General features: G+C 40.7%; 1 protein-coding gene across 2 annotated transcripts in view; it reads left to right on the top strand.

Annotated features, from left to right (window-relative positions):
* EBF1 (early B-cell factor 1) overlaps window positions 1–23,975 on the top strand; it is a 282,327-nt gene that overhangs the window by 164,490 nt on the left and 93,862 nt on the right. The window contains exons 8-9 of one of the 2 annotated variants that reach the window (XM_010578999.1): window positions 13,606–13,687; window positions 21,595–21,712. In XM_010578999.1, the coding sequence (XP_010577301.1) occupies window positions 13,606–13,687; window positions 21,595–21,712 (200 nt within the window). Of the gene's footprint in view, window positions 1–13,605; window positions 13,688–21,594; window positions 21,737–23,975 lie in introns of both variants that reach the window. The other variant, XM_010578998.1, reaches the window with a different exon arrangement.

The raw sequence follows: 23,975 nt of genomic DNA, 5'->3' as shown, positions 1-23,975 counted from the left end.
ACAAGCTAGTGTGTTTCCCCCTCATTAGTCAGTATTAGTTGCATTAATAGTAATAATTGGATATATTCATCATTTAAAATGTTTTAATAAATGTTTGGACAGCACCTGATCTAGGCTGTCAAATATTAGACTGGAAGGTTTGTGATGGGAGAAAAATTATGCCATTCCTTCTGCAGAGATTTATACAGCCTAAGGGGTGCCATTTGCCGAGGTCCTTTAAGAAGTAATGGGTGCAGATAGTTTGGAAAAAGTGCAATAAGAGAGAAACCAGCCTCTCTCACATTTCAGGAAGACATTTCCATTTTCTTCTAGAGACTTCTTGGTCCTGGGGTCAGGTGTCCAAGATGGGGTCTGAACTGGTTATTTCTGGTCAGGTGCCAACCTCAGATTAGAACTTCGCAAAAGGTGTGCGTGTTTCCATCTGATTTTCTGTTTCACTCTTTTACAACTGCAGACTGAATGTTGCCCAGAGCTCAGGAACTTTCCAGTTTGGGGTTTTGGCTTGGAGTCATCAGTACTTTGAACTATTAACATATTTAAAATTCCAGAAAATTTTCTGCCTGGACATCTTAGAAGCATGATTCTCTATTGGATGAAGACAAGACATTTCTCTGTCTGTTCTGCCAGCTCTGCTTTCATTCTTCATTTCTGTATCTCAAATGCGTTATTACCTACAATTCAATACAAAGATTCCTCTGACTAAAGGGAAAAAAAAATTTTTTTTTTTCATTATTTTGTCATCTTTAGAAGTGGAATTTAAAAAATAACCTAAAACTGTTACCAAGGAATGCAGACTCTATTCATCTCGTTTTAAAATGGGCGTGTGGGTGATCACTAGAATGTGCCTCAAGACGACCATGTCCAGTTGCAAAAAAAAATTGTATCAGTTCAAAACTTGTGACAGGTCACTTGGCTGTAACCCATTATGTAATGAAACCCATTTTTTAAAAGCAGCCTTTAGAATATACAAAAGCAAATGCACATGGACTTATTGGCACTGCATCACTAGACCGACAATTTTTATTTTAAAAGAGTCCTCTAAGGAAAAGCCTCGCTACTGTGGGAAGCAGTGTTTGGTGACTCGGTAGGAGGTACGCTTCCCTTTTAGATGCTACTGAAGAGGTGTCACACTAGGGAGTACCGCCTTGCTGGAGGTGCTGTCTTTCAGGAGAGACACAAAGTCAAGTGTCTGGCCACCTGTAGTCATAACAAGTCCCAAGACACTTACTGCAAGGATTAAAGTTTTCTCCTCAGTGTCCTTGCTAGTTCCAGCTAGCTGCTTGTACTTAGCATGAGGAATCTTTTAGATGAAGGGATCTTCACGCTCTCCTAAATACAGTGAGCCAAACCTGTCTCTTTATATCCATGAACTTACTCTGTGCAAGAAGTTGGTGGAGGACTCAGAAGGTGCCGAGGCTAAATCTGGCTGTAGATAGGTAACACTGCAGCTCCAGGATGGCAGAAAAGCTTCATTGGAGGGGCAGAAACAGTGCAATTATTTTGCACTTGTCATAGTTATTGTGCACGCTGGAAGAAAACTTTGAGGGTAGAAACTTGGTCATTCAGTTGTAATCAGAATGATTCGTACTTCCAAACTTGGCGTAACGTTATTTCATTTAATAGACACCAAAGTCACATACAACTTGTTTTGGTAATGTACATTTAACTGTATTTTCCTCTTCATTTTGAATCAAGCCCTGAGTATTATTTTGTCAGGGTTGTCTGTTAGTTGGTGGTTATTGTTGACAAGTTGATGTGAGGGTATTTTAGCATGTTGTCTAACATGTGTCTGCTGATAAGTTTGTCATTGACACTCCACAGTATTTCTTCAAACTCCCTCTTAATTTTTATTTGGAGATTAAGTAGGGATTTAAAACTTGATATTGTATGCTCAGCAAATGAGCTTCATCAAGCCTTTGGGCATATGGCTTTGTTTTTATTTCCTGTATTAGTTAACTCTGGACCTGGAGTTTCAGCTCAGTAGAGAAGATGAAAATTCATGTTTTTTCTAGGTTTATATTAAAATCTCTGAGATCAGACCCTGATCTTGTCATCTGGGTTCACATTGTTAGGCCAATCAGCTTAAAGGGTTTAGCCTTTTCATTAGTGATATGTATGTATTATAGAAAGGATAGTGTGTTTCAACATTTAAGTTAATTATTATGCAATTAGGTCTTTAGTGGAACTTTGTTGGAGCTACAGAATTGAGTGAAAAAAGAATGATCAATATTCAGTACTCATGTAGAGTTCTTGATGATTTTAAGCTACTGGCTAGTTAGAAAGGTTTTGGGTCGGATTTGTTAGTTATGTTTACATTAATGAGGAATTTTTTTTTTTTTCCAGGGAGGTGCTAGAGGGGGGCAGCTGTAAGTTTTCGCTGATCCTCTTTACTCTTTGCCAGTTCCTGGCACAATTGCTCTCAAAAGAAGAACAATAGAATATAAAATAGTTAAAGAGTAAAAGGTTGTTAAGTTACAAGCATTTCCTAGTCCGTTGAATTAATTGGGACTTTCATTGATATGATGTATGTCAACAAGAACTTGAACCTTTCTGCCCTGACTATCTGGCAAAGTTACTTAACTGCTCATTGTAAACCTTTTTTCCGTTGCTGATGCTGTCCTCGCTCCACTACAGTGAAACAGAAAAATAATAATTAAGCAGTACTTTTACAGGACTTTGTAAACCCTCATGCTCTGTGTTTTGTGGATATGAATCCTACTACTGATCACAGGTATCATCCTTGCTTTCACAGAGAAATGCATCTCGGTGACACAGCCAGACATCCAGAAATACAGGAGAGATCTCAGCTCTTGCCTGTGTTTTAACACCCATGGAAGATGTCTGTAGCTGCTAACAGAGGTCACCTTCTTTCCAAAGATTATAATGCACATTGTTTCCTGCTCCCTTATGTAGGGTATCTAATGCTGTGCCTCTGTCCTTACAATGTCTTTGGTCCGTTGCGCTCTATCTAAATATGCTGTTTCTCGTAATTCCAACCAATGAAGTACACAGTGGGATGAGCATAATATATTTTATTACAGCCAGCTCATGTCCTTACCTCACTCCAGTTATAACTTGTCACCAGCATCCTGATCTGAATTCTACTCTGGTTTTGGGACGTTTGGTTTTGTCCTTCAGCTTGGGTACCCTCACTGGACGGTTGGCTTCAAGGGCAGAAGAAATTATTCTTTAGTTGCACCACCTTTCCAGCTGGGTGCAAAAGATAACTTTGTAGCTACAGGCTGTAGTGCCTTTTCCATACATCTCTGACACAGAAGAGGGCATCAGCAAAAATATTTTTCCTACGTATTCAAGGCCCATTGCTTTAAGAAAAACTCTGAAGTACTTAATCCAAAACTTGTGATATATACAGATGTGATTGGATTCTACGTATCTGCTGCAGAGGTCCTTATTTCTAAGGTTAATTAAGCTCTTTCAGTGTCATGTTAAAGGTAGCGCACACATGCAATATTTATTGATGACATCTCCAGCATTACATGTAGCGCGATCCCCTTCACCATCACATCAAAAACTCTCTTCTCCCCTTTCTCTTTCAGTCTTCCCCTTCTGTGGTGACTTACAATGAATTTTACAGTGTCTGGCTTGCTTGCCCATATGCACACAAAAAATTCTGCAGCATTTTATACCTAGAGCCAGGTCAAACCGGAGTATCTTCGAACACCCCTGGAGTATCTTCTCTTGTTGAACCACCGCATGCACAGCTCAAACAAAGTGCCTCCGCCTTTCCACAAAACAGCTCTTTGCTTCCTTCCAGCACTCAAAATAGCAACTATACTCCGGATCCTGTCCTCTTGCCAGAGCTCCCCGCTGTAAAGGAAGCAAGGGCTTTATTCTCTTAAATATCATAAAACAATGGGAACCCCTGGATGGAATGTCCAGCTTGTGGGCAGGAGCTGAAGGCAGCCCTTGACTTTCTTCCACAGAATTTTTGTGCTTGATCTTTCCTTGTATAAATACAAATATACATTTTTTTTATTTTTTTTTTTCTGGGCAGCTAATTCTAGACTCACCCTTAGTAGTTTCTTTAAAAGACTCCTTTTAATTGTTGATTTTTTTTTTTCCCCAAGAAAACCAAAAAAGGTTATTACAAAAAGCAAAATTACATCTCCCAGCAGAATCTCTGTCAGATTGTCCTTTGTCACCGACTCTGACTGGGTTCCCAGTGTAGTTTTGTTTTTAATTTATTAAAAATTATCTTTTAATAACTTTAAGTTATTGTTTTTCTCTCCCCCACGTAAGATCCTTCACTGCTGCTACTTTACTTGAAGCAAACACTTCATTTGCTTTTTGAAGCATAAGTTGTCTTAGGAGGGGATGCAATCAATCTTTCACCATATTGACACTTTCCAAATATTTCTCTGTAATTACTCAGATGGGTAGGGTGAAGTAAGTTCCACTCATCTTCGTAGCAGGACTGTATGAGCAGGAGATTTACAGTTGCGTTTTTTAAGTTGTTCGTTGCTGTTGCAGTTCTGCTGAGGATTTAGTGATGCAAAAGCTGAGACTGGGGTGTCATCCCAGCAGTAAATCCCACGGTCTTGCAGTGTCTGTCTTGCTGGTGATGATCCCAAGGAAGTGGAGCAGCTGCAGCCGAGAGCCCCTGAGTTTGCACAGAGTCAGCATCTCATGGGCAGGTGTGCTAAGTTTCTGTTACATTTCTCCGGGGCTGGAAACTCCTTAAATTGTGTATTTTTAATGATTTTGAGACATGAATGAACTCAGTAATCGCTTTCTTCATTTTTTATGTGCTTCTGATTCATCGTTGACATACACTACAGGTTATTGTAAATAAGAGATCTAACAGCATCTTTCTTTGTCATTTCTCTCTCTTAAGGCCATCAGTCCTGCACATAAATCTGGTCAAAAATGATTTCCATGTCAGTCTAAGCAGGCCTCCTGGCTTTTTTTAACATTAAGCATCTTTCGCTTAAAAGAAAAAAATAATAACAAAAAATCGTGAGAACAAAACGGAGCACGTTCTGAGCCAGGTCTTGGGAGAGAACACCATTGTAACGTAATGCCTACACCTAGTGTAACCATTCAAGGATACATCTGTTCAGATGGGCTTTGAGTAGCACTCCATTTGTATTTGGGCTGAAATTCTCAGGACTTTAGAGGCTCAGACTCTGGCCAGAAGGTATACTGCACTCACATGTCCTTTAAGTAGCCTGACCTCTGGGTTTCGCAGATTGGGATGATAGCACTGGTGCATCAATGTTATTTAAGGATATTATTGGTGTTAGGTTATTTGAGGAATCATTAATTGTTGTATGTGCAGGAGGATTGCACACAATTTTACATGCAGGTGATTTACACGTGCCTGATCCAGGGAAAGGTGGCAGATGTGTTTCCCACACATGAAATGTTTACCATGTGAATCTTTATAACTTTCTCAGTAAGCTGATGAAAGAAATATGTCATCAGCACCCTCAGCTCAAGGTGACAAGTTTTAGGGTCCCATGCCTGCTGTGAGAAAACCAGCTTCAGATGGCTGGATTAACACTGCTCTCCGACATCCTATAACTTTGATGCTGCTGATGCTTTTTGGTAACCATGCTAAAGTTACAGTAGTTTACCTTGAGGTAGTAGGCAACCGAATACTGATATCATATTACAATAACAGTAATGCTGTTATCTGTCATCACTTACTCTGAACAGAGGTTCTTTTAGCAAAAGTATGACTCTGGGAGGGCTGCTAATTCAATGGCATTGTGTGAACTATGACAGACCGCAGAGCTGCTTTATATTTTTTTCTGGTGACTGAAGTCTAGCATCTTCAGTAAAAATTAAAAATAGTTAACCCACTTTTATATCCTAGTATTTGAGACATGAAACAGGAGTGAAATGGAGAAAGAGTGAAGGGAAAAGTAGTTAAACTGGAACAAACTGATCAAATATTGTTTTTTTTTAACTGAATAAATAAGGATAAATTCTGTTGGTTATGTGACTGTACTCGCTTGATAATAAAGCACCCTAATGCTGGAAAGTCTGTCAGAATTGCAGCTAAAACACTGGCCCATCAGCTCGTAAAGAATAGTCTGTGATTTGAAGCATGCAAAGAAAGGCAGAGCTGGGAGGCTTCTGTGCTATGTAAGCTAACAACTGGAGCTGCGTGTGAGGCACGGGTGCACGTGCACTCCACTGCTTATCTCACAATGGTGTTTGTGTCAATATAATGTAAAGGATGTGGTATGTTCAGTTATCTTGCATCTAGCTGTCATAAACGAAATACACTGTGTACACTCTGTACACAGATGGCATAAACTCCTTCCAACTTTTTTTTGTGATAGGAAGGTAGCTGCAGTTCAAATTTAATAAAAATTTTAGCTAATAGAGCTGGGCACAAGTAAGGAGATATAAGAAAATTCAGATTTTCACTACTTTAAGAAAAAAAATATTAAAAAGTCAGACTTGGGGGCAAAATTAAATTACAGAAAACTGAGCACTCAAACCTGCTTCTGGACTATTTTTAATTCTGTTTTGTGATGTTGTTTTTTGGTGGTGTTATCTCTTTCTTTTCTTATTAAAAGTCTGGAAGAAGAAACCAAAACGGTCTCTCTGGGATTTTAACTCGCTCATGGGAGAAAATGCCAAACACACTTTCCCAAACTACTCTAAATTTCTCTGATGCATTATAACTCAGTATCAGAGAGCTAGAGAAGTCCAGAAGATGCAAGATGAAAAATTGATATGCTGTGCTTCACTGTGCAGAACACACAGACCTGAAGAAAAGTGACTGGGAACACTTGCTGAAGCGAGCAATGAGTAATTTAAGGCAGTTTTGGGCAGTCCTACCTTCCTACCTTTGGTGATTATGTGGGTGCCTCCTCAGGTCTTTGCTGTGCTGAGCTGAATATTTACTGTATTGACAACCGCAAACCCTGGCAATGCTAGCTCCAGGAGTCAGAGCAAGTTCACAAAAATAATGTAGACTATTCTGTTTCTATTATTATGGCATTGCCTGAAGAATCTCAGTCAATAGACTCTGACTGCTTGAGGCTTATTCTCCGTGTCATGTTGCCTTTCTTGGACCTTTTCTGCAGTTTAGGAAGAAGATATATATTTTTCTAGTAAAATAAATAATTTCCCAGGCTTTTGGTTTTGGCTTGGCTTTTTTTTTGTTTTTAACACAGTGAATTGTTTAGCATCCCATAAATGCAAAATGCAGGTCTGATTCTGCTTCCATTTTAAGTCAGTAAGAACACTGAATCCAGAGAAAGCAGATTTGGGATTTTTTTTTTTCTTAATTAGGATGTTTGACAACTCAGGAAGGTTATGTTTAGAAGAGAGTTAGATGGCTGTATCTGGTGTTTAATTTCTCTTCTGCAGAATAAATTTCCTGTTGTAAAAATGCCACAAAAGGTAGCTACTGCTGTTTATTGACTAAAAAGCCAAGTAAAATCCAGCTGTGAACATGTGGGTAATAGGAGGTTTTCTGCATGCCTATATTTGATTTCCATGCACAGCCTCATGTTGGTAAATATCAGTGTAAGTCTCAATTTTTCTTTTGTGAATAAGGTAGCTGACACGACCAGTTAGTTGTATGTGAAAAGGTCTGTGAGGAAAAAAAAACCAACAACCACCCCAAAATAAAATACTGCAACAGTAGACTTGTTAGTAAATGGCAATCTTCATACCTTAAATGCCAAAGATTTTTTTGACCTGGTTTTCTGCAGTTATTAGTAGAGCTCGGCTACGTTCAGATTTTCTGTAATGTAGGAAATTCCATTATTCTGACAATTTTTCTTGGGCAAAATGGAATAAAAAAGTGCTCCCTTCAAGTAAGGTTTAAAAGTGTTGGAAAATTTAAAGAAATTATTGTTCAAGAAAAAGAAATGCTTTATTTTAGCTTAATTTTTAAAAAGTTGGGAATTTTCCATTGTAAAATAGGAGTTTTGATTAGAAGAGTCGACTTGAAAGGGAAAAAAATTAGCTTTGTCCTGAAATTTCTAAAGGGATATTTCTACATTTTGATTATTTACTTTTCCAAATAAGATTGCATTAAACAATGCATTTTCTCTATATTTTTATTTTAGTGGCAAATTACTAACTAAATCTAGTTACCAGTAGGTGCAGTTACTGACAGAGAGAACGAGAAGTGTGTGAAAAGAGCCTAGAAAACCCTGAAGAAGCAAATGAAACAGCTGAAGTGCGTGCACTGTCTGCCTCTTGGTGACCTGCGGACTCAGCCCTATATTGGCTTCGGTACTTCTTAATATGCCAAGTTTTCACCAGAAAAAAAAATACCCATCAGATATTGTTTGAGACAACTGTATTTGTAGTATCACATCCTCAGCATCCTCTTTTGCTGGGAGGACAAGCAAAGAAAGGACATGGGCTGACAGCAGAGCTGGTTCTGTGAGGTACTGGAGTATGTGAGTAGTACCTTTGTCTCCATCAGTACTGCTTGTGTATTTAAATTTATGCACATACTTAGTACTTTGCTGAATTGGTATGTTATACAGAATGGGCGTGCAATCCTTTTATCTGAGGGTCGGTTGCTAATTATTGGACCGGCCCATGTATTTTTGTTTTGCTAATTTTGCAAACCCACATATACTTACTGCTGTGTTTCAGCCAGGAGTCTAAAGTTGTCCTCTTCTATCAAATGCGTTTATACCTCAGAAAAGGCATTTTGTCAATTTTGTTTGCCCTAGCCAGGTTTAAGTTGTATAACCGGCACTCGCTTTCTGGATAGCCACTGGTCTGGCTGACCTTGGCAGCATGACAGCTGTCGTATTTTCACATGGATGAACTGTTCTTGAACAACTTCTCCAATGTATTGGGAACAAACAAGCTTTTCTTCAGCATCAGGAATGCAGCAGGTCTTCCTTCCAACTATTTTTTTTCTCCTTCCACAGACATATTTATTGTGGCAATGGCAAGAAAATCCTACTGCTAAGCCTTCGTGTTTGAGTTTCTTTAAATTTCCTTCAGAGGAGTGACAGAAGAGCCAACCTAGATCATGTCAGAGCTTGCTTTCTTTAATTTAACTCTTATTTTTAATAAACACTGGTATTAATTTGTAGTGGCAAGAAAAGTAGGAGGGCAAAATCCTTTTACTTCTTTATTGCTAGTATTTTCATTTCTGCTGTGTATTTATTTATTTTAAATTACTGGTAGTTAGCAGGGACAAAGAGTGGGATGCTGCTGGGGACGTATTGCACAAACCCAAAGGGTTAGCAGTGTGAGGGACAAGATGGCCAGTGATGAATGGCAGGCAGTATTTTAGACAAGTGGAGTGACCTCCAGCTGGTAGTGTGCTCGCTAGATCCTTCAGGTGAATGAGGGAATCCGAGGATGGAAGGAGCAGGAGTGAGGAGGGAGCCAGTGTCAGGAGTTAGAAGTAGCAGCGTGGGAAGGCAGCGGGGGCAACCAGGGAGCTCAGACTGGGCTGGGGTAAGAGTCCCTCACTAGCAGAGAGTAGAGGGTAATGGTGAGAGACACCAAAATCTTTTGGGGAATGCAGCAGTTTTGTTAGAAAAAAAATCTTCATCTCCGGAAAGGAGTTTTCTATCGAGTTGTGAGAAAGGAGAGAACACTCCCAGAAGAGCCAATAACCCATTCGTTAGAGCTTCTGCCTGGCAGACAGAAGTTCAAGTTAATTTGCGGCCTGATTCAGACTGGAGGTTTTTATTTAACTGAAGGTTGTATTTCTACATTGGTCCTTGCAGTTACTTAGAGATTTGTAGTAGTACAGTGCCATGGCATGGATTAACTGCTCAGCAGCTTCACTCTTTGAGTAGTTTTTGCCTGCACTGAACTGCATCTTAGCACACCTAAATGTAATCTAAAACTAATGGGTTTTCTCCAAAACTGCACTCCCATACCCTCCAACCATGTCTCTGTGGGGTAGGGGGTGAAGCACGGAGTCCTCCTTTGATTTAATAGCAATGTAAGTCAGTAAATCCAAGCGCTTTGTAAAAGTTTGCATGTTTCTGGACTTGGGCTGACTCGCGTGGAGCTGGCTTGTGTTTCTCTGCTCCATATGCACAAATGCTCTTCACACCAGGGATGTTAGTAGTCAGGAAGGGAGTCAGAAAATATGTTTTGTGTGATTCATGCAAAAAAGAAAACCTTCAATGGTAGCAATAAGTATAATTGATGACTGAGTCTTGTGTGGCAGACGAGCTGGTGTTGAGCAATCACGTAAGCTTGGAGAGAGAGTTAAAGTTGAAGATTTTATTGACACTCCTGTGTTTTGCACATTTTTTTCATCTTGGGAATGAATTTCAGACCCCAGTGGTTAGTATTAATGCTGTATATCCTCTGTGGTTAGTATTAATGCTATACAGCCCTGCCAAACGCGGAGAAAGTTAGAACTGAAAAAAATAACCCACTGTGAAGAAGTTAGATGCAAATAAATGGGGATGGAGGTTTATGCTTACAAAGAGCTCAGCTTTGTTGGCACTTCTCCTGGACCCGTCCTGTCAATCCAAATCTGAACTATTTGCAGAGTGAAGTGTTGCTAATGAGCAAGGCTGGCAGGACTGGACTCGAGGTGAAGGCGGCACCTGAACAAGCGGTTTAAAGCAGGAACCGAGAGCCCAGGCTGAACCCCATGAAACAAACTGCTCCACTCTACCCTTGTCTTAATCTGTTCCCATCCACCTTCCTGCCAAAGCGGGGGGAGACCGTCAGCCGGCACGTGCTGTGCCAGCTCGGGAGCCGCTCGGCTCTCGCCTAGATGAGCGTGGGATGCTTTCGCATAGCCGAGGGGACTCCAGCTCTGGTGTGTTCCAAAACAAAGTGCAGCCTATAGTTTGTTTTGTCTTTCAGTGGAATAAAAATACGGTGCTTGGCAGAATGTATTCAGTAAACTGGCGACTTTTTACTTAAAATGCAGTGAGCGAACTTGGCTGTGTAAGCTTGGGGTCTTGAAAGTTCCTCTGAAAATAGTGTTATTTTTTTAAGTTAATTTTTTTCTGGAGTTGATTTAATTCAAAGGAAGTTTTGTTTGCTTGCCTGAAGTTTTCGGTAGGTTTAAATAGATAAGCTTCATTTCTTCTGCAGTTTATTTTGATGAAACTTCTGCAGAATTTGGGGGAGATAGCACAGTGCAAATGGAGTTAGACTTCAAAACTTTGGGTTTGAGTTTGCAGACCCCGAAAGCCAACTCTTGTGTTTCATAGTGATTTTTCCAAGCCTTTGAGCTGACGTGAGCTCAGACTTTGTAAGGGAAGGGAAGGCCGAGAGTTTCTCTGGAGAGCTTCACAAAGAGCTTTCCATCTCTTCTGGGGCCCTTGACTCAAGCCACCAACTCCCATTGCCCAGCGCTCACGCGTGCTGTGCAAAGCCAGACTGGGAAGGCGCTTCCCACGTTTGCATGGCTGATGCTGCCTTTCAGCGCAGATATTTTTAACTCTTCCATGTCCCAGCTCCCCCTGGGGCCAAGGTGTTGCTCCAGGGCTGCGGCAGACCGGGCAGGCAGCTGCTGGGTTCGGTGCTTGGCGAAGCCGCCAAAAATCCACCGGCAGACCCGGGGCAGCACCGGCTTCTCCCCAAAGAGTAAGTGGCTCTGAGAGGTTTTGCCACATAAGGGCCTGTTCAAGGCTGTAGGCACCAGCTGACAGGGATGTCTTTGCCTCCCAACAGATGGCCGGGCTTTTTATTTCAGCAAGCAATCTCGCACGGAGGGGTGGTCTCCGGATCCTGCCAGCATTTTGCATGACAGGGCCAGCTTAGGGCAAGAGGGATCTGATGTCCGTGCCCTTCATAGCTCATGAGCTAAATGACGAGCTGTTGACAGGAAAGCCATCATCTGAAGTGTAAGATCCTGAACTCTCCCCGCTTTTCGTTTTTCTTTGGCGGAATTAATGCCCTATTTGCTTGTCTCTCAAAATCCATTCTGGCACGAGTACAAACCCTCGCCTGGTGGCAAGCAGTTGTCTGGATTCGAGATGCCAAGATTTGTGCTGACAGCTCCTTCTACACAATCTGAGTCAGGCTGTCACAGCTGGCCATTAGAGGCTTAAAAAGACACACACATGTACAACAAATAGCACCAACTTTCTGTTATTGAATATCAGAACCTGCTTGATGAGAAAACCTAATGGCTTACACTGCTCTTTATTTTAGTGTAAACAAACACAGTGTCTTGAAACCCCTGTTCAAGTGTGGCGGCTGTTTATTTTATGTTGATTGCTTGCTCTTATTTAGGAGCACAGGTCTAGAAGGGACTTCCTGGGTCAGGAGATCCAGTCCTTGATAATCCCAAGCATCACGCTTTATAATCCTCCTCATTACCTTATTTTTCTTTAATGCAAACAGTCCCTTGTAGTTTCAATTTCTCCTTGCAGCCATTTGCCTAGTATGATTTTCTTGGCATGGAGGAACAAGCACCAAAACGTGCCTTGTTGAGGGGCGGCATCACAACTAGAGCAGGGCAAAGAATGCTGCTCATCAAAAAGGGATTTTCTGAAGCTGTTTACCCTGCAGTTTTGCCTTTCTTGGTGGCAGTGTGTGCAAATTCTGCTGACCTAGCATTCAGTTTGGGTGCTAAAAGATGGATGCTTGCAAAAGTTAACTTTCTGATTTAAAGTAAACCAGGATCAAACAATTCCCCGCCCTGCTTTTGTATGTGGAAACAGGTCAGATTAGCTTCTGCTTAGTCAACTGATGGTTATTGCAAGTGTAATGCTGCTCTGTCTGGTTGCGCTAGGTTTTAAACTTGCTGTAGGATTAAATTTTGCACGGCTGAGCTTTAGTAGACCTTAGTCTGTAGTTTATTTTGGACAAAAGATTGATAAACTTTGGCTCTTGGGGAGGAAGCCTGGAATCTGAGACCCACTATTATTCATTGACTTGTCTTTATGAGTTTACAGTCCACTGATGCATAACACTGAAGGAAATATTTTCAGTGAAATGTTTGCTTTTTTCTTTGGCTTTGTAAAATGCAATGTCTTTTCTTAGAGATATATGTCAGGGTCATATAGCTACTTCAGTGAACTGTGTATGGTCAGGAAATAGACTGCATTGAAAATATTTCATTTTTCCGTGAAGTAAGTCTTTTAACCAAGACTTCCCCCTTCTCCTCTCAGGGTTTTGGTCTCCCACTAATCCTTATTTGAGCATTAATTTTATGCACAAACTGGGTTTAATTGTGGAAGGGAGATTTCAACTGTATGGAACATTTTCAGTGTTTTTGTATTAAATAAAAATTTGCACACGACAGCGAACTTGTAAAACAAAACCCCATTTATACAAAAGGGAATTTTCTTGGCTGGCATTTTTCTGTCCTCTTTTTGCTGTGCTGAAATATGTGTCTCTTACTTCCTTGCTGCTATGGATGGCACAGCAGGGCTGGCCATTGAGCGTGATAGAGGGACTGACTCTACAAACTTTAAGGGCTCTGACACAACAGATCTATTAATTTAATGCTTAAATGTTAGGACGTGCTTACATGTTTTGCTGGATTGGGGCCCATGAAATTTCTGCTCCCTCTTTGGATGGTCAGTGGGATGATTTATCCGGGTAGGGAATACTAATGTAAATTAGGCTTTGTTGGACCAAACGTGCAGATGTTACATAGTATTACTACGCACTGTTTATAAGACATTAATGTCCGTTTCTCTTTCTCCACAGGTTCTTCTTGAAATTTTTCCTCAAATGTAACCAAAATTGCCTAAAAAATGCAGGAAACCCTCGAGACATGCGTCGATTCCAGGTCAGTCGGACACGCTTCCTCCTTTAAAAATCAGCAGCTGTTAGGGACAGAAGTACTTTGACCCAAACTAACCTAGTAATTCACTAGAAGATGCTAAAAACATAAGGTCACAGAATATTGCCTGAGGACTTCTTGTCACAGTAGAATTGGCAGGAAGTAGTTGGGTTTTCTTGCTCTGGGCAAGAGAACTCTTGAAGATAATGTCATCTCCACGGGAAGTGAAAGCATGAAAAGGAAAAATCAAAATGACCTCACTGTTGTTTTAGGTTATGGGGCTACCCTGCTCTGAGATATTCTTTTCTGCCTGGGGAACTATTTGCCTTCATGTAAACACTAAGCGAGCACCATGTTTATTGGAAGGGGCAGAGAAGGGTATAAAAGCAATTAATAAAATCAGGCTCGTGGCTACACTTCAGCAGTTATTCTTCAGCAGCGCTAAAGACTCATAAACATGCATCAATGGGCTGAAGTTCTATCCCTGTAGTCAGCACTTGGAAAAAACTACCATTGGGTGTATCTTTCTTGGCATGCTTTGGGCTGGTATTTTGCCGCTGTTGCAGCATGTGGCAGCGGGGCTTGGGAACTGTAGTATCAACACAGCTTCAGATGGCCAAGGAGATTTTTTTTCGCTACACCTATGTCTACAACTACTTTTGGGATCCAGTACAGCACTGTCCCTTGGGAAGATGGTCTGCACTTGCCTTCCGCAGTGCTGGCAGCAGAGTGGTGTGGTGGCAATGCTGAGAAATAGTTGCTCCAACCCTTTTACTGAAGATGTGGTCCTTTGGCTGTGCCAGTAATGCATTACCTGAGTATGTGCTGCATAAAAATATGGGGTAGAGAGCCTAAGGACCTTCTCTTTTGAGGAGGAGCGTATGTGGCCCAAAGAGAAAACATGATAGAGTCAGTCAGTGGGGTTTTGCCTCAGGGTTTTGAGGAAGAAATAGGAGATTTGTCCCATAGACTACCTGGGTCTCTGGAGGAAGACAACTCCAAAAGACGGCTGCTTTCTGAAGTAGCTCAGGACCTGGTTTGCTTCTTTTCCAGCATTGTCGCACTTAAATAAAAGTGCTAAATGCTATGTAAATGGCGATATTATTTATATGTAGAACATATGTCTTTTGTTGAACTGCTTAATTGCAACAACACTGGAAGGCAGAAGGGTGTTAGTTGCCCCTCTGAGCATAGAAGAGCGGAAGTGAGGAGATGTGGCCGCAGTGATTAAATTAATCAGTATAAGAGCTAGCATTAGCATGGCAGAGCCCTTGGCTTCTCACCCCGCACTCCTCCCTCCATCACGTTTCTCCTGTGATTGTCACTGAAAGAGAAAGTGGAAAAAGGACTCTCACCAGCACAGGGATTTAGGCCAAGCAGTCACCCCTGGGGCCTGTCAGAACTTGCTTCACAACATGTACACTCTGCTGGGTTTGTGCTCGTCCAGGCTCGAGGCTGATTTTCATATGGTAATGCCTTTGCGTGTTCTCTCAGAACAGCAATCAGGAGCCTGTGTCGGCGAGTAGGTAGGACATAGGAAAGGTTGTTGATCTCTTGACTTGTAAAGACATTCTGTCATACAAACCCAGCTTCACAGCAGTTGAGCTTTCCGTGTGTAAACAGAGACTGCTTAATTACACAGGTCATGTCAATTAGTGTGACCTTAGCATTTTCAAGAAATTAATCACTTTCAGCCGAGTGAACCACTCATACTATAATACAGGGTGGTATTGAAGCTTGCAGCATTCTGTTAAGTGCCCGGGCTTATTGTTTCACAATAGCTGCTTTTGTTTCTTTTCTTTTCTTTTTCTTTTTTTTTAATTTTGAACTTGTTGCTCTTAGCAATAGACTTCTTAAAATAAAATAGCCAGACTCTACGGAGTCCAGGCTTCATTTATCATTTCTTAGGGTGAAAAGGACCAAGCATATACATAGTATCTCAATGATATGATGCACCTAGATGTTTGAGACAATGTTGTATAGGAACCAAGTGAAATCTGGGCCCCTGTGAAATCAGTGAAGGGTTTGCTATCAGCTATGTTTGAAATGTTGCCAGTGACTTATAAGGTCCCTAACAGTTATGTCAAAGTTCTGGTTAAAATCCATGAAAGTAAGGTATTTCCAGATATTTTAAAAAGAGTAGCATACTTGTTTTACACATAAAAAATGGAGACTTTCCCTTGCTTTACTTCATTCCCCTATCTGTGCTGGACTGTTAAGCAGCCTAGAGATTTGTCATCTTTTGGCCACGGTCTTTCATTCTTCAGTCCCCCCAAATTGCTAGGAGTTATTAGAACACAGATTATGGTTTTGGTGGGAGAAACAGTGAAGGGCCAGGGACACAAGTCTTGTGCTATCTAAGGACCAGCCCTCCGGTAACTTTCCTTTCTTAGCAGTTTTTAGTTTTTTTATCCTGCAGCAGGGAATTGTCTGATTATCATATGGTATGAGAGAGGTTAAGAAAGTACAGGGAAGAGGCAGAGTATGTGTTGATTCAGGCGACCTGTGTGTGAAACTTCATTCAGACTCACATATAGAAATGAATTAGGAAGTTTTATCCTGAACTTTGCATGCAAATGTAGTGGAGTGATAAACCTAACATAAAAGCAGTTGTGGGCCTGGAAGGAAATACATTTCTCTGCATGTCTGAGATGTCCAGGCACGTGACAACTGAAGTGGTGTCGAATGCCAGCAAAAGTGTGTGCTGGAGCAGTGCTGGCCCTGGCTGTGTCAGTTGTGTCTCTATTAGCAGAAGGAGACAGGCAGAGAGGAGAAAAGTATAGTACAATGCAGGGACTCAAGGCAGTTGAGTTGAATGTTCAACTGTGCTACAGACTCCCTGCTTGTCCTTGAGAAAATCGTTTCATCTCTGTGTTTCATCAGCCCAATTGCACAAAATTGGTGCACTTGGTGATATCACATATTGTCAGCTTTGTCCAACCTTGCCTTTTTATTCTAGAAACCCCATGGAGCAGATGCTCCATTTGGTTTTGCATTCTTCATCACAATCAGTCGACAATCTTGGTGAGATGGGCGGTAGTGCCCCAGTTAGGGTGGTAATAATAATACCAAGTAGATGGTATCATGGGTGAACTCTGCCCAGATTTTATTTTGCAGCACTAAAAACTCATTCATACAACCTAAACAGTTTTGTATGTTATTGTAATTAATGAAACCCAGGTGCCCTAGTTATCTTGTTGTACTCTTGTTTTAGCACAACTGCTTGCAAACTGACACATGTCAAGTTTTAATTTAGAGGAAACTTTTCAGACTGAGTCACTGCATAAAACCCCAAACATTCATTTATTATGAAACCCTTGAAAGTCACTTAGAAATTGCCATGCTGTTTGATTCTGTTACCACAACCTCTTCCTCGGCCTAGGCTGCTAGTTTGCCTCCATGGGACGCTGCCACTCATGTTTGAATTGAAGCCACTTGTGTCTTATTGCAAATTTGCATATGAGACAGAGATGATGCTTCATGAATCCCAGATAATGGAATTTGGACGTGCAAGGCTCCATCCCCAGAGAAGGGAAAGGCCAAAAAAAAGGGCTGAAAAATAGCAGTGAGAGTTGCGGCCCAATTCAACAAGGTTATTAAGCGCCCAGCCTGTCCTCGAGCACGTGAGCAAAATTACTGAATGTATTGTACTTATGTGCTTTAATTTAAGCACCTTACTAAGTGTCTTGTTAAACCAAAAGTGATTTTTAGTTACTAGAAGAAAGCAAGCAACACATTGTAGGTAGAGGTCACCAAGTGGTGATGAAAATAAAGATGTTGCTGAAGCCATTTCTGCATAGCTTCCAGAAGAGCAGCAAGCACTGAGTTACAGGTTTAACACTGGTGACACACTTCAAACCTGGAAATCATAATCAGATTTGCTCTGCCTTTGCCACTGGATGTTGGGGACATCGCAAAAATATCAGAACCCTCACCACACATTGGAGAAAATTGAAAGCACAAGGAACATGCTGTGTCTTAATCAGTTAGCAAAGCTTAATGGGCTGTGGTTAAAAATGAGGAGTCATACAATGCTTAATTTTGATATATTAGGTGAGGTACTATAACAAATAAACAGGCCGAGTGCTAAACAGGATAAATAGCTTGATCTCCAGGCTCTTGGTCTGAATTTTTTCTTCTTTTTTTTAAACTAAGCTCCAAAGTATTCACAAACTGAACTATTTAATGGCAGGCAGAATAATTCACAGAGCTGTGATACGTTAATGTAGTTGATAGTGCCAACTTCATTGAAGAAAGTTGTAAACTGATGTGTTTCTTTCATACTTCTGTCTCCCCTGGTGTTGATAAAGGATTTAAATGCAAAATCTATGAAGGGCTAAAGCTAAAGCTCAAAATCATTTTCCATGTTTGCCTGTCCCAAATTAAAACTGTGTTTTGTTGACAAAATTTGGAAAGGTTTGAGATTTGGCAGGCCTGGTTGTCCCTGTGCTTACATTAATGTGTCAGCACCTCATTAATCATTTATTAAACTGTAGTGTGCCTTTCCCTCTGCTATGGTCTGTGTTTTAGGATGTCTCAGTACCCATTTCACATATACTTTGGCTCTCCCCTCCCCCTAATTTTATGATTTCTCCACAAATTAGTTTTAGCATGTGCTTTAACTTGAACATATCCCAGTCATTTCAAAATCAAAATGAGGAGAGTGTAGTATTTTTTTAGATTAAAAAATATGAGTAGAACTTGTAAATATGTAAGTGCTCTGTAGTGATCCAAGTATGTAACTGTGGCACACAATATTCAAGGTGTATTTTTTCTCTGTTAATTAGGGGCATTAATATTTTGTTAGTGCAGTGTATGTTCAATATTCCTGTATTAATGTGATTTTGCATTTAAAGAATTGGGCAGTAAGCGTGTGCTGCTTCTTACAGATGCACTATGAATAAGACAGATACATGAGAGTAACCACTTTTTTTTCTGCATTTCCTGAGACTGGAAACAGTTTCTTTTGGGGATTCCTTTTATAGTTTCTTCTGCTAACGACACCAGAGAACCACACCAATGTGGTCTCTTTGTAGTAAATCAAACTTTCTGTTTCGGAGGTAAGTAGGAAGACACTGTTAAGTAATTCAAAATATGTTGCATCAACAGTTTCGGAAACATGAGGGGGGAAAAATTAAATGTAGATTTACTCAAATAAAACTGACCTCACTAGGATTGTTTCCTCGAGTTCTTCCCTAGAAAGGTGCATGTATAGCAACAGCTGCTTATATGTATGATTTTCACAGGTTTGAGACCTACCTTGCTGTTATTACCCTTGACCCATTATTCTTCTGGAATCCTATTTCTAGAAACATTCAAAAGTTTGGGTTTCTGCACAGGATTGATCAGCTTCAGTGGGAAATCTGTGTGCCCCTATATGGTTTTAGGATTGGGGAAAATATTTTATGTTGTAACCATTGTTATTAGTTGTAATAGTGTTAATTTTCATATGCATCTAAACAGACCCATAGAAGAAGATAGGGAGCTGGCATAAATCACGGAGCTGTGACAGGCAATGCCAGCTAAGGATTTGGCTCAAAATCCCAGTCGCAAAGAATTTACAATGGTTGCAAGTGCACAAATAAGATTGCAAACCCTGAGCCACTTACTATAAGATCATATTTTATTGAAAATATCATAAACTTTATTCTATCCCTCAGGAATGCAATGGATAAATTACTTTTGAAATCCCTTTTGGAATTTTATATATAGGGCTTGGGTTTTTTTTCCCCTTAGTTTGATTTCAGAAAAACTTACCTATAGTGTTTGGTGCTTTCTTTTTCCCAAATTTCCATCTGTAAGAGCTCTTGAATCATTTATTCTGTATTTTAATATCTTTCACTTAAAACACGCACAAAAATCTATTGCCTGGAATGCCATTCTGAGGGACGGTTTTAGGATCCTTTAGATGTAAACTATTCTCTTTTGTATTCCTCTTTTTAAAGACAAAGTCTTTGGGATTAGCTATGGGCAGTTTAGCAACTTTGCTTACTTTATATTTTTGAGCATTTTAATTGGTGGTCAGAAATAGGTGGAAATTTTTTTCTTTAACTTTTTTTTTTTTAGATCCCATTCAAGTGATGAAATTGAATTGTTGTAAGCGATCCTTTAAGTGTCCCCATTTGACCAACTTTGAGAGGCAGCAGCTTCCTGAGAGAGTTGAAGCAATGTTTGCCAATCCTTGTAAAGCATTTCACCTCTTCAGAGGCTAAAGCCTCTCAAAACCAAGAACAATTAAAGCGAGAGCCTTTCAGAGCGACTGGGGAATTCAGCAAAATAAATCAGAAATCCTCTGCCGTGGCTCTGGAGGCTTGCCTCATTATAAGAGCAGATCTATTAGCCCCCTTGCCATTGTCTTTCATTTCTCAAGTGAGGTGATTCTAATTAAATTAATCTGCATGTCAATCTATCGGTGATCAATCAAAAGGGCTGAGGTCCCCCTTTGCGGCAGTGTGCTTGCGGCTGACAGGGGCTGATAATGGAGGAAGAAATAAACTGTCGAGCAAAGTTAATTAGTCAACATAATAGGTGGATTAAACAGGAGCTGCTGATTGCTGTTTCACATGTCGAAGCATGAGGTGGGAGCTGAAACTGCAATTAACAGACAATTATTATATTTGGTTGTAAGAGGTCGCATGAATAAACATATCTCTGTGGGTTTCAGTTTTTAATCCCTTTCCCTGTTCAATGTAAGGAGAAGTGTAGGTCATTTCTTCTTATTGTTTTAGTCAAAGTTCTCAAAGGCGATGCGTGCTCCTGGCAAACCAGCAGTCAGCGGAAGGCCAAATCTTTGGCTGGGGTAAAACCCTGGGAATGCCATACTTTGCTGGGAAAAGACTGTGGGAGGGCACAGCTGAATGAAAGCCAGGGAAACTATGAGGTCGCTTGGTCTGAGCGGGGTGGGAGAAGACCGGGTGTGATTAGCTTGCAGCTCTGCCAGGGACTTGCCCCATGCATCCCCTGCTTCCTCCACGATGGTTCGTGGCTCGGGTACCCCCAACCTGAGCAGGGATTTCCTATAGGATGGTGCCTGCTGAACCTCAAGGTTGAGAGGTCCCTCTGGACACCTCTGAGCAGTTGGGTCTCCTACTCTGGACCCAACCCCTACCTGTTTGCCCCCGCTGGGTTGGCTCCTCTCCTGCCCCAGGCTGCTCTGGAGAGAAGTAGTGTTTGATCCTGCCTCCAGGGCAGTGCTTCTTTGTCTTCCTCCCTTTGCCTCAAACCAAATCCGAGGTGTTGACATTGAGATAAGTTGAGAAATACAAATAATTCTAATGCTGGATAAATAGGGTTGTGTTCTCCAGATCAAGACCTCACTGTCAAGCGTGCGTGTGTACACAAACATACCTATATGTACTCCCTAAGATAGAGCTTGGGAGAAATTTGGGCAAGTCCAACAACCTGTAGTGACTGTACTGAGGGGACAGCAGGAGAGAAGGGTGGGGGTGAGGTGTGCAACAACTCTCATTGCAACTTCACAAAATACATTTTTATTTTCTTTTATTCTGAATCGCTTCTCCTTTGCAATGTGAACAGCTCTATCTCCTTCAGCATGGAAACTGAAGGATAATTTAGGTTGAAACACAGCTGCCCTTGTATATAGGGGAAAAAATACTTAATAAAGATCCTCTTGTTAAAATGATGGTTAACAGTGTGCCGTCTGCCATGCAGCTACAAACTCTGCAATTTGACTTAAAACTGCATCAAAAGCTTTCGATGCCAAAGACCCACTCATCAATAGCGTCTCTTGTTAGATTTGTACAGCATAAGCACCAGTTATTATGCGAAATAGCTATGCAATTTTCTACAGCTCCCAGCTGTTATTTATTTAACTGAGTTTATTACACTCTGTGCTTCTTAAAAAACATACATATATATCCAAATTTTCCTCCATTTTGCTCTTGTGCTTGCAGGTTGTGGTGTCTACAACAGTCAATGTTGATGGCCATGTGTTGGCAGTGTCGGACAATATGTTTGTACACAACAATTCCAAGCACGGGCGGAGAGCTAGAAGACTCGATCCCTCGGAAGGTACGCCTTCTTATCTGGAACATGGTAGGCATATCATTTTCATTGGTTGGCATTGCTACTTTAAATGTGGATTTATTTGGTTTGTGTCTCTGGCTACTGGTTGCATCAAATTGTCCTGTAACAGTTTATACCTTTGGGACTGGATATTTTAGAGAGACCGGCTTCCAGACCAAAGGGGCAATTTTTCAAGTAGGTTGGCACTAAATGTAATGAAATGACAAACCAGTAAGCAAACATGGGTGCAGAGTTTGTCCTGTGTGTCAGTGAAGTGTGGTGATTTCTTTTTTTTTTTTTTTTTTGTTGCATTTATTCAGCACCCAAAATTGGATTTTGATCTTTTCCAAATTGCCTTGATTTTTAAATGTGCATCTAAAGGATGTTGCATATTTTCTGAAGTGCTCAGCACCCAAATTTCACATTGGATTTCTTCTATCTATAGAGTGCTGAGCTCTCTAGGAGATCCAGCTGTTCCTTTGAATTGCCCTAAATGAAAGCAGAGCCCTTTTGGAAATCCATCTGCTTACTCAAGCCATGGATGAGTGTTCTCTTCTGGCTCCAGCTGTGCCAGCTGAGGAAGTTGCTCTTCCCTGCATGCCACAGCTGCTTGCCTCTCCTCCCTGCCGCAGGCTATTCTCCACCATGGATGTGCCAGCTAAGATGGTTGTTGAATTGCTCCCTAGTCTCCTTCAGTCCAAAGAAGTTCCTTTGAGTTAAACAGTTTAAATAATAACTCTTTGCCAATCTAGCTTATTTTGCTGAAATGATTGAAGGAGAAATGGTGCAAGGCAATTTGTCTGGCTTTTCTGAAAGGGCAGTAAACCCCAGCGAGGGTGGGATGGGGGCACGTGGCTGGAAGCAGCCTGGGGGACAGTAATCTTTTCCATAGGATCAGCTGGTCCTGGAAGAGAACATCTGCTGGTGACTAGGTGCTTAAAATGGGAGTTGTTGAGTGCAAATGTACTTTCAAAAATCTGGATTTGATTAATGTTTTGTTTTGCTCTTTGTCCTCAAAGTTGATGACTACTACTGAAAAACAAAACAAAAACAGAGGGCATTTCACTCCCCTCTCCCTGTTCCAGCTTGGTAGAATAGCTCTTTGTCTTCAAAGCTGTTTGTAATCCTAAATTCAATAGGTGCTTGCTCCCTCTAAGACATGTGTACCCTCAGCTTCCATTGAAGTAGTTGAGTGTAGAAGGCACCAGTCCTTTATGCTGGTTTGTTTCACAAATATTTGCCAAGGATCTGATGAATAATTAAATAGATTTTTCCAAAGAGTTTGAAGAAACCAGATAAAATTTTCTCTGGGAAAGCGAATGCCACTCAGAAAGATGTTAACTAGATATGTTAAAAGAAATTATTAATACTGAGAAATGGGCAAATGTGTGGGTTTCTACTACTCAGTGGATTCCTGTGGAAATAGCTTTCTATTCTGTTTATGCTTTTAGGCATCAGTCCTGCAAGCACTTATGCATATATTTAAGATTATGTGCACATATGGTCCTGTTGGGATCAATGAGGCTTCTTGTGTCAGTAAAGTTGAGGGTATTGATAAGTGTTTGCAGAATCGGGTCTGTAGTTCACACTTACTAACCTAAAATTCTTAGCTCAGCAGCGTTTCTCATTATATAAACATAACTTACATCTGTATTTATTTAGCTCTAACTTTTTATGTAGGCTATGAGCCATTTTCAGCCATAATTCATGTTATAGAAATTTTTTTCATCCTGCCAACAACCTAATTTAATAAACAAACCACTGTCATAATTTTTGCTGAATTTTTGTAAGGAGTGTATGAACTCTGTCTTTATTAATTAGCAGAAGGCAGAACATTACAAAAGGAAACTTCCCGCTGTTCAACTTTGTGATCTTGCCGTTAAGTCTAGTCTTTCAAAAAAACACTCCTATTTTTTACTTATATTCCTACTAAAGTAGATGCCATATTTCCTCCCCCCCCCCATTGCTGTCTTCTCAGTGCATGCTTTTGGTCAAGACAATACTTACTTTCTCATACATAAATGTTCTTATTCCCATGCATCTCATTTTACCACAGCTATCGTTCCCACTCCTACTACCTGAAGGATCCTATTAGCAAAAAGAAACAAAAAAAGATAATGCTATGCTTACATATCTACACAAACCTTAGTTACTGTGCTAACATTAAAAGTCAACATCTGCAAAATATCTCCATGTGTACATTTTGTGGGAAAGGTGATTTTTCTAATCTACTTTCTCAGGCACCTCTCAAGCAACCTCATAAAGCAAC

The sequence above is a fragment of the Haliaeetus leucocephalus genome, unplaced genomic scaffold (assembly GCF_000737465.1).
Source record: "Haliaeetus leucocephalus isolate CR32 unplaced genomic scaffold, Haliaeetus_leucocephalus-4.0 Scaffold656, whole genome shotgun sequence".
Classification (NCBI taxonomy): domain Eukaryota; kingdom Metazoa; phylum Chordata; class Aves; order Accipitriformes; family Accipitridae; genus Haliaeetus; species Haliaeetus leucocephalus.
The sequence above is the reverse complement of the archived record's forward strand: the minus strand, read 5'-3'. Positions and strand labels throughout refer to the sequence as shown.